At 44.0% G+C, this 11,545-nt stretch overlaps 1 protein-coding gene across 1 annotated transcript; it reads left to right on the forward strand.

Annotated features, from left to right (window-relative positions):
* Positions 1–365: 365 nt before the first annotated feature.
* LOC114546095 (uncharacterized) lies at positions 366–3,143 on the forward strand. Its single transcript, XM_028564760.1, has 3 exons — positions 366–735; positions 1,448–1,894; positions 2,590–3,143. The coding sequence occupies exons 1-3, from the start codon at positions 366–368 to the stop codon at positions 3,141–3,143; spliced, it is 1,371 nt and encodes a 456-aa protein (XP_028420561.1).
* The last annotated feature ends 8,402 nt before the right edge of the window (positions 3,144–11,545 follow it).

The following is an 11,545-nucleotide window of genomic DNA, read 5'->3' on the forward strand; positions in this document are numbered from 1 at the left end:
ACATGGAGGATTTCTATGAGGACTACTTTGAGGATGACTACGAGGAAGAGCCTCCCTGGAACACGATGCGTTATCGGAGAGGTCGGCTAGTTACTAGAGATTACGGCCGGACCCCGAGCCCCGTCGGCCCTCGTTCGAACGTCATCAGCGGCCTAGCTACCCAGATAGCAGTGAACCAGTGTTTGTGAATGCTAAAAGAGCTAACTATTCAGCTAATGCTTCAACCTATAACCAACGCTACCCCGTTAGCAAGCCTGCTAACGATTACCAACGTAGCTTTTACGATAACGGACCCACGCAGCACTATGCTGACGAAGTTAGCAACGTCCATCCCCAAGCTACTTATGCGGACGTAGCCAGGTCCGATGTTTACTACGGACCGCAACAACGGCCCCCCGCTGGCTACAACGGCCCGACACAACGTGCCCCGGTTAGACGCAACGATCTCCCCCGTCAGACACCTGCTGGCTCTAACGGCCCCCAACAACGAGCCCCCGACTACCGTCGAGCTAACAGCTACCGAGCTAATAATAACTGGCAGGGTAACGGAGGCTGGAGAGGCAGAAACGGACGCCGGAATAATAGTTATAATCGCCGCGGCCGATCCAACAACAATAACGGCGGAGCCCGCTGGCAAAGTGGCTCGCGATCCCGTGGCAGGTCCGGGCAGAGAGGCCAGCAGCAGCCACGCCAACAGCAGCCACGCCAACGGAGCAACAACTACAACAATCAAAGGTGGGCAAATAATAACAGAAATACTAGACAGCAGCCCCAGCGCGGTGCGCAACGCCATTCTGATCCTAACTTCACTGTTGTAACCTGCACCATTCACAAGATTATTAAATCTGCACATCATCTTTCTAACGCCTCTGCCGAGGACCCTCCGCAGGGTATTGCTAAGCTCACCAAGCTAATTGCCGGGTCGATAAAACCGGCGGATCCTACGACTGAGACAGATGCTTTGATTAGGGAAAATGCAGAAATATGGCAAGAATCCACTCTGTTAATCCTACAAAGACACTATGTTGAGTCTATCAAAGTCAACTTACGATCCTTGGTGCAGTTACAGCTAGATGATTGGCAAACAAACTTTGACATAGCGGCAGCGTGGGCCAAGAGCCATTTTAGACGCAGATTGTCACAGGACACGCTCGATACGGTGTATGCTAAAATCCTGGAGACCCTGCCAGCTCGCCCTGAGCCCGCTACACGACCTGCTACCCGATTGCGTACACTCAACATACCTGGAATCCAGAATGAAGTGGCGAATCCACGGGAGAAAGAGGCAGAGCCGCACAGCCGACTCGGACGAGGCTACAACAGAACTGGAATGAAGTGATTGTGGAGGATCCAGAGGAAACTCCAGCTCCACAACAACTTCCCCAACGCGCCCCGAGGGTTTTTAACCACGTTGGGAGACCTGCTCAGACGTCGGGACCTGTGACAGTGACGGCAGATGTGCACCGCGATGCTGGAAACCAAGGACATCGGAGGGAAACAGCAGGGCCGGAGGAACAAGGTGAGCTGGGGGGGCCCCCTCCTCGACCTTTGGCTCAGTCTTCTCCTGCTCCTCCCCCCACCACCACCTCCCCCCATGCCTCTGAGGATTCCACCTTCTCCTTTGTCCCTCCCACCCCCGCCTCACCAACCCGCCCCGCGGCACAAGCTGAGCCGCAACCTGACCTCGACACCGATGGGTTAACTGAAGCTGACGTTCTGGGGAACATGAGAGCTCGACTCGAGGTGCTACGCTCTACCACTGGTGAGGTGGTGGCCACTGAGATTCCCGATCCGGGCTTGGAGGCCCTTGACCCTCTCAGCATCACGATCTCAGATGTTGAGACCCCACGTAGAGCTACTGTGCAGCCCTCTCGTGGACAGATCATCACAGAAGGTATCTCACGCTCCATGAGCCTTAAGCCACTCAACACTGCACGCATTCAAACTAGGCTGACCTTTGACCCACCTACTGTTGAAACACTCTGTTCACCCTATAGGCATGTGAGCTCTGATGATAAACTACACGAGTGGTCTCTGATAGCTAGGAAAAAATGGGTCTATTTGGGCGATTCAAATTTAAGTCGTTTTGCCCCTTACAAAGAAACACACATACAGATTGAGAGCTATCCGGGAGCTAGATTTGAACACGCGGAAGCTCTATTGGCCCGCACTCCTGTCTCGCACGAGGTTGAGAAACTCATTCTCTCATTTGGCATTAATGATAGGAAAAAACATGCAGAAACTGTAACCATTCCATGTATTGAGAGAACTGTTCAGATGGCTTCTAAAGCTTTTCCTGAGGCACGGATTTTGATCCCGATTATTAATTTTTCACGTCAGCTGTCTGTCCAGGAACAGGAACAGCTGCGGGAAATTAATGACTGTTTGGTCACATATCCTGACCATATTCCTCAGCTATCGAGAACACTTTTCATCACCAGAGCAGACAAGATCCATTGGACTGACTCTACTGCACAACACATGTTCCAACATTGGTTGTCTTGTTTAAACGCCCTAACCCAGTGAAGGCCATAAAGGCTGTGGGTTTAAAAACTATTGTTAACCTCTCTAAGTCTTTTGTTTTAACAGCAGCACAGACTTCTCTGTTGGACAGAGGCCTGACCTTTGTCCCGTCCATCCAGAGGCAAACCAACAAAGAGGTGAGGGATATTCTTAGGGCTGATTTACAGAGCTATCATAGACATCTCAAGTTAGCTGTGTATTACCAGGACAGAAGAGATTCGATACAGCTACCTTTTTTACCAAAGTCTAATTGGTCTCCTGCCTTAGCCCATCTTCCTTCAGAGGTTTCCCATTTAATCCAACTCGACATGACTGCTCTCCAAAATGACTATAGAGTCGGTTGGACTAAATCTAACTTGTCACGCTATGAATTAGAAGCTCTTGACCAACTTAGCTCTAATAATAATCTGGTGATTAAACCAGCGGACAAGGGAAGCGCTGTGGTCATATTGGACAGGGAGGATTACCTCCAAGAGGGTTTTAGGCAGCTAAATAACACTTATTATTATAAGAAACTAGATGGACCCATCTTTAAACAAACTATTCCTATGGTTGACAAGATTGTGAACACTTTACATGCCAAAAGTTCATTAACACCAAGCAGAAGAATTTCCTCCTGAGCGATAAGGAGCCCAGAGCTCAAGATTTTACCTCCTCCCAAAAATCCATAAAGCAGGTGAGAAATGGTCCGTGCCTTTTAAAGTCCCTCCAGGGAGACCAATAGTCTCAGATTGCAGTAGTGAAACTTACCACACTGCCCGATTTATCGACTACTATCTGAACCCGCTGTCGATTTTACATAAAGCTTATATAAAAGACACGTATCATTTTGTGGAAACGGTTAAGGCCTTGAAGATTCCCCGCCGGCCTTCCTTTTCTCGATGGATGTTGAGGCGCTGTATACCAACATCAGCACTCCAGACGGCTTGGCGGCGGTTAAAGAAACCTTCCAAAAACATCCAAATGTTAAAAGGCCCGATAAAGAGCTCCTTCAGCTGCTCGAGCTCAGCTTAACCAGGAACGATTTCGAGTTCGACGACCATCACTACTTACAGGTCCGCGGCACTGCGATGGGGCGTGTTTACGCCCCTGCGTATGCAAACATTTTTATGTCGCGCTGGGAGGAGGGAGCTCTGGCTTCCTGCCCTCTCCAGCCCCTCCATTATTTTAGATTTTTGGACGACATATGGGGGGTCTGGACTCACTCCGAGGCAGAATTCTATGAGTTTTTGGACAAATTAAATCAATTTAGTGACTCCATTTCCTTAACTGCAACATTGAGCCCAAACACGATTGACTTTCTGGATACAACAACATTTAAAGGTCCACAGTTCACAGAAACACTTCAGTTGGACATAAAAGTGTTTTTCAAAGAAACTGACAGTCACTCGCTTCTGTACAGGTCCAGTTACCATCCCCGCCACACTTTTTTGCGGGCCTAGTGAAGTCCCAGTTGTTGAGGTTTGACAGGATCTGTACACAACAAACTGACTTTAAAGCTGCAGTCAAAATCCTTTTTACAGCTTTGCGAAGCAGAGGATACACGTCCAGTCTCCTACGGGGTACCCTTAAGACGTTTAAGGAGGTCAAACCTATCTGCGTTGACGCCACCCTGGCAATTGTTGTTACATATTCAGAGGCTAATGTCGCATTTGTCCGAAAACTCAAGGATAATTTTAATCGCTCAGGGGAAATAACTCTTAAAGGACCATCGGCTTATTGCCGCATACAGAAAGAACAAAAACCTAAGAGATTTTTTTGGTCAGGTCCAAATTACGGCCTTTGAACCAGCCCAAATCCAAAAAGTTGGACAGTTTCTACAGACAGTATAGGACAGTTCAAAACAACACAACAAAAGAAGTCTTCAGGACTCAGACAGGCACTAATGTGCACACCAGAAATTGTGTTTACTTAATCAGGTGTGTTAAATGTACTTTACAATATGTCGGGGAAACTGGGAACACATTGTTAACACGCTTTACACAGCATAGATACAATGTTGTCAACCATAGGACTATAAATAATCCTCTGGTGAGCCATTTTATTGAGCACAGTGGCAGAGTTTAAGGGCGACGATTTTAGAGGCGAATCCTAGTTGGACGGTACAGGTCAGACGTAAAACCGAACGGAATTGGATCTCTAAATTATGGACACTGGTCCCTAAGGGCCTCAACGAAAAATAGTCGAGTCTATCCCCTGACCTAGACAATTTCAACCCTAAACTTAACCTCTCCCTGCTCTGGTGCCTAATCCTAAAGTCACAGACCTGGTGCCTGACCTTAACCCGGGCCCCTAATCTTAGATTAGGACCCTTTATTGGGCTCCCAAACCCTGACCAAAGGTCCTAACCTTAACCAAGACCTCTAATGGGATCCCTAACCACAACCGGGGTTTCTAACCTTTAATCTGGACCCCTAAATTGGATTTTATAACCCTAGTCTCTTTAGTCCTAACCCTAACCAATAGGGATTAGTTTGATGCACTTTTGTGCCAAGTGCCCCCTTCCCCTGGGGGGGTGGGGTGGGTGGAGACCAGCCCTCACTTGAAGCGAGTGCAATCAGAGACCCGCCGCCTTCGGCGACGGGCCTCTTTGTATTTAACTCCCGTCCATCCAGAGGCAAACCAACAAAGAGGTGAGGGATATTCTTAGGGCTGATTTACAGAGCTATCATAGACATCTTAAGTTAGCTGTGTATTACCAGGACAGAAGAGATTCGATACAGCTACCTTTTTTACCAAAGTCTAATTGGTCTCCTGCCTTAGCCCATCTTCCTTCAGAGGTTTCCCATTTAATCCAACTCGACATGACTGCTCTCCAAAATGACTATAGAGTCGGTTGGACTAAATCTAACTTGTCACGCTATGAATTAGAAGCTCTTGACCAACTTAGCTCTAATAATAATCTGGTGATTAAACCAGCGGACAAGGGAAGCGCTGTGGTCATATTGGACAGGGAGGATTACCTCCAAGAGGGTTTTAGGCAGCTAAATAACACTTATTATTATAAGAAACTAGATGGACCCATCTTTAAACAAACTATTCCTATGGTTGACAAGATTGTGAACACTTTACATGCCAAAAAGTTCATTAACACCAAGCAGAAGAATTTCCTCCTGAGCGATAAGGAGCCCAGAGCTCAAGATTTTACCTCCTCCCAAAAATCCATAAAGCAGGTGAGAAATGGTCCGTGCCCTTTAAAGTCCCTCCAGGGAGACCAATAGTCTCAGATTGCAGTAGTGAAACTTACCACACTGCCCGATTTATCGACTACTATCTGAACCCGCTGTCGATTTTACATAAAGCTTATATAAAAGACACGTATCATTTTGTGGAAACGGTTAAGGCCTTGAAGATTCCCGCCTCGGCCTTCCTTTTCTCGATGGATGTTGAGGCGCTGTATACCAACATCAGCACTCCAGACGGCTTGGCGGCGGTTAAAGAAACCTTCCAAAACATCCAAATGTTAAAAGGCCCGATAAAGAGCTCCTTCAGCTGCTCGAGCTCAGCTTAACCAGGAACGATTTCGAGTTCGACGACCATCACTACTTACAGGTCCGCGGCACTGCGATGGGGCGTGTTTACGCCCCTGCGTATGCAAACATTTTTATGTCGCTGGGAGGAGGGAGCTCTGGCTTCCTGCCCTCTCCAGCCCCTCCATTATTTTAGATTTTTGGACGACATATGGGGGGTCTGGACTCACTCCGAGGCAGAATTCTATGAGTTTTTGGACAAATTAAATCAATTTAGTGACTCCATTTCCTTAACTGCAACATTGAGCCCAAACACGATTGACTTTCTGGATACAACAACATTTAAAGGTCCACAGTTCACAGAAACACTTCAGTTGGACATAAAAGTGTTTTTCAAAGAAACTGACAGTCACTCGCTTCTGTACAGGTCCAGTTACCATCCCCGCCACACTTTTGCGGGCCTAGTGAAGTCCCAGTTGTTGAGGTTTGACAGGATCTGTACACAACAAACTGACTTTAAAGCTGCAGTCAAAATCCTTTTTACAGCTTTGCGAAGCAGAGGATATACGTCCAGTCTCCCTACGGGTACCCTTAAGACGTTTAAGGAGGTCAAACCTATCTGCGTTGGCGCCACCCTGGCAATTGTTGTTACATATTCAGAGGCTAATGTCGCATTTGTCCGAAAACTCAAGGATAATTTTAATCGCTCAGGGGAAATAACTTAAAGGACCATCGGCTTATTGCCGCATACAGAAAGAACAAAAACCTAAGAGATTTTTTGGTCAGGTCCAAATTACGGCCTTTGAACCAGCCCAAATCCAAAAAGTTGGACAGTTTCTACAGACAGTATAGGACAGTTCAAAACAACACAACAAAAGAAGTCTTCAGGACTCAGACAGGCACTAATGTGCACACCAGAAATTGTGTTTACTTAATCAGGTGTGTTAAATGTACTTTACAATATGTCGGGGAAACTGGGAACACATTGTTAACACGCTTTACACAGCATAGATACAATGTTGTCAACCATAGGAATATAAATAATCCTCTGGTGAGCCATTTTATTGAGCACGAGTGGCAGAGTTTAAGGGGGCGACGATTTTAGAGGCGAATCCTAGTTGGACGGTACAGGTCAGGCGTAAAAACCGAGCGGAATTGGATCTCTAAATTATGGACACTGGTCCCTAAGGGCCTCAACGAAAAATAGTCGAGTCTATCCCCTGACCTAGACAATTTCAACCCTAAACTTAACCTCTCCCTGCTCTGGTGCCTAATCCTAAAGTCACAGACCTGGTGCCTGACCTTAACCCGGGCCCCTAATCTTAGATTAGGACCCTTTATTGGGCTCCCAAACCCTGACCAAAGGTCCTAACCTTAACCAAGACCTCTAATGGGATCCCTAACCACAACCGGGGTTTCTAACCTTTAATCTGGACCCCTAAATTGGATTTTATAACCCTAGTCTCTTTAGTCCTAACCCTAACCAATAGGGATTAGTTTGATGCACTTTTGTGCCAAGTGCCCCCCCTTCCCTGGGGGGTGGGGTGGGTGGAGACCAGCCCTCACTTGAAGCAAGTGCAATCAGAGACCCGCCGCCTTCGGCGACGGGCCTCTTTGTATTTAACTCCTAACCCTAACCCTTCGGCACCGAGACTTCATTTTTTTATCCCTAACCCCCCTACCCCCCTAACCCCCCTAACCCTAGCCACTCCTCCCAGTCATATTAATACTCAAATTCCTAGAGGCTCAGGCCGAGGAGGGGGAGTTGCAGCCATCTTTGATAAAAGCCTGTTAATTACTCCTAAACCCAAACTAAATTATAACTCCTTTGAAAGTCTTGTTCTTAATCTTCAACATCCAAAATGGAAAACATTACAGCCATTTATATTTGTTGTTATTTACAGGGCTCCAGGTCCGTATTCTGAATTTTTATCTGAATTCTCAGAGTTTTTATCATGTTTAGTCCTTAAATCAGACCAAGTACTTATTGTAGGTGATTTTAATAACCATGTAGACATTGACAGCAATAGCCTTACTACTGCTTTCAACTCATTACTGGATTCAATCGGTTTCAGTCAGAGTGTGCACAAGGCGACGCACTGTTTTAACAACACCCTCGACCTTGTGCTGGTATATGGTTTTGAAATTGAGGATTTAATAATATTTCCGCAGAATTCGGTATTATCAGATCATTCTTTAATTACTTTCGAATTCTTACTACCTGACTATATTAAATTAGATAAAAGCTTCTACACCAGATGCCTATCTGACAGTGCTATAGCTAAATTTAAAGAAGATATTCCAACAGCATTCCAGTCTATGTCATGCCTTAACATAACAGAGGACCTCTATGTTAACCTCAGTCCCTCAAATTGATACATTTGTAGACGGTGCTACGACTTGCCTACGGACGACCTTAGACTCTGTTGCTCCCCTGAAAAAGAAGATGATGAAGCAAAGGAAATTAGCTCCTTGGTATAACTCCCAAACTCGCAAATTAAAACAAATCTCGCGAAACATCGAAAGTAAGTGGCGCTCCACCAAAGTGGAAGAATCCCGTTTCGATTGGCAAGAATGTCTGAAAACCTATAGGAAGGCCCTAAGAAAGGCCAGATCAGACTATTACTCATCATTAATAGAAGAAAACAAGAACAACCCAAGGTTTCTTTTCAGCACTGTAGCCAGGCTGACAGATAGTCACAGCTCTACTGAGCCATCTATTCCTCTAGCTCTGAGTAGTGATGACTTCATGAGCTTCTTTAATGATAAAATTACAACAATTAGAGATCAAATTCATCACCGTGTGTGTGTGTGTTTGTGTTGAGATCATGTGGGTAGCTAAGCCATGCAAAATCAAACGTGAATGGCTTAGCTACCCACATGATCTCAACACACACACACACACACACACACACACAAAGAAAGAGAAAGAGAAAGAGCGAGAGAGGGAGAAGGAGAGAGAGACAGAGAATAGATAGGAGACATGGCATGGTGGCCTACTGGTAAAACAAATTAAAATGACACATTTTGTAGATCTTCCTGAAATTTCAAACACATGAGACATGATCAGACATCTTAAAATAACGCCCTGCAAATACCCATATAAGGACATGACACTTCCTGTGCACCTCCTGGGAAGCGGGAGACGTTAGAGATGGTTGTCGGAGTCGCGGTGGAGGAAATACTGAATCTCAAGTAAAAGTACAAATAATAACAGATATATTTACTTTAGTAAAAGTATAAGGTGTCCACTACCACAAACAAGGTTTGGCTTTTAAAAGAAGTTCCTATCCTAACCAGCATAAAACGGAAATGTGTTGTTAGAATCAGAATGCGGTTGCTTTTAAACAGCGAAAATGGGGAGATGTGAAGAGGTCCAGCCATATAAATACGATATGAACGATTCTCACGCAGCCTGGCGAGGGAGTAAACGACGCTGTGGAGAGAAATAGATGGCAACTATGATTTAAAAACAGGAATAATAAAAAACAAACATTTTCACTTTTACCGGAGGCTGTATTACCGAGGGTCAGCGGCACTGCAGCCGGGCTCTGGAGCACCGGGCCGGCTTGGATCGGCAGTGCTGCATATATACAGTATCTATGGCAACTAAACTTCACTGGTGAGACAAACATGTGATGTCAGGAAGACGTTTTGGCAGGGGGAAAAACTGATCAGAAACGGAACATTGTAGAAATGTAGTGGAGTAGAAAGTATAGATAATTGCTGCAAAAGTAACAAAGTAAAAGTCAAAAGTAGGCTATGCACTATTGAGTCTACTTAAGTAAAGTACAGATGTACTTAAGTACAGTAACAAAGTATTTGTAATTCCTTATATTCTACCACTGCATTTTGGCCCTATAAATAGTGATCAAACAACAAATAAAGCAGGATTTAATCAGTTTAATTGCTGATGTAAATTGCAGTGTTATTGTTTTTTTTTGCATGTTATGATTGTTTTTCAACAAATGATCAGAAATACATTACAGTACAATACTATCATTGTAAACGACTGTAGAATTACATAAAATGCAGTAACCAATTATTTGGAGCAAATTGTCATCACTCAAATGTGCGTAAGAGTGAATTTGGAAGTGAATTTTTTATGGTGTGTTTTTATGTGGCCTGACTGTGTCGAACTCCATTTAAAACCGTGTGCGTGTACATTTTTGCCACGAAGGTGAGGAAGAGGGCAGGGTTAACAATAGCCTTTGCAACGTGTCAACTTAGGAGGCTTTTGACCTTATGTGCTCTGAATAATTTGGCATGCAGTTATCAGACAAGTCATAATTTAGTTTTAAAGAAAACTCAACTCCAGGCTGTTTTGGAAGAAGGAAATAATGAGAGTAACAGGTGAACTTCTGTAGCTGTAAAAGTGAGTTTGCTTTGAGTGCTGTCTAGTGGATAGACTCTATTAAGGTAGTAGTACTACCCTGTCTGCCAAATCCCACTTTCCCCTCTGTATATATTTATATACTTCATATAAAAATTAACAATAGAAAAGGAGTACCTTGTTAGAGGTAACGTGGTTGTGTCTGAGCACACGTGGAGGAAGTTAATGAGCAGTGTTCCTAGATTCTAATCTGTGTTGATAAAGCTGGAGGTTACTCAGAGAGTCTGACGGATGTTCAGGTTCAGGATATGCTCTTTAATAAAGCCCTGGATGATAAATACTCATGTAGGAACTCAGCAACAGTTAGATTTTTCTGACAGACGAGTTGTGAACTGAACATTTTATTGAATTATTTTCTACATGACAGGTTTAAGAACAACAACAAGGAAACACAAATAAACAATAGTCTTTAAATGTCTAACATGTGTAACATATGCGCCTTTTGCATCTTACTTTAAAAACACAATTTGAGTTCTAATTTATTTTGATAGTATTTTTACTTTTATTTGGTAGTTGTAATGTGTACATACAGTATTTTTCATATTTTTATAGTTCTATTTCATAAGTAATAAGTTACTAGGTTATAGTATCCAAGGTAACATTGCAGCCAAAAAGCTTCCATCACTGCAGAAACAAGTCAGACTGGGCTTGTATCCCTCAGGTCAGTGTGTAGTGTAAAGTACATTGATGAAACCTGTAAATATTAACTTATTATTTAAATGCGAGACAGTACATCCAGAGTATTTATCTATGTATACATATTTATCAGTTTAATTAGTATCTTTGTGGGAATTGTGAATTAATTTGACGTTAAAAGTATTGATCATTTGTCAGTTAGTAGTTGTTTATAGTTGATTTTTATAGTCGTAAAGCTTGGCTTCAGATATCCTCCTTGCAAGTTTCCTTTGATTATTTCTTTATTTTATATTGAATAGTTTTACTGAGACGGGCTTGTATCCCTCAGATCTTAAAGGCTTGTTAGCTGCATATGAACTTTTCTTGACAGATTATTTTCTGCTCTGCATTTCATTTATTGCAGGTGCAGCAGAAAACAAGGAGGATTCTGTTTTAATTTCTCTTTTTAGCGTCTGCAGATGTTGAGTGCGTTGTCATGGATACTTGCAGCCATTTTCCCAACCGTTAGCATGTTCTCATAACC

Source organism: Perca flavescens, chromosome 19 (genome assembly GCF_004354835.1).
Source record: "Perca flavescens isolate YP-PL-M2 chromosome 19, PFLA_1.0, whole genome shotgun sequence".
In the NCBI taxonomy this organism is placed as follows: Eukaryota; Metazoa; Chordata; class Actinopteri; order Perciformes; family Percidae; genus Perca; species Perca flavescens.

What these genes read in the sequence shown, in the direction of transcription:
- LOC114546095 (XM_028564760.1), top strand. Translation starts at nt 366, where the DNA reads ATGTTTACTACGGACCGCAACAACGGCCCCCCGCTGGCTACAACGGCC. An exon ending in AACAACTACAACAATCAAAG is followed by an intron (nt 736 to 1,447) that starts GTGGGCAAATAA and finishes GACCTGTGACAG; the next exon opens with TGACGGCAGATGTGCACCGC. An exon ending in TGGACAGATCATCACAGAAG is followed by an intron (nt 1,895 to 2,589) that starts GTATCTCACGCT and finishes TTGTTTTAACAG; the next exon opens with CAGCACAGACTTCTCTGTTG.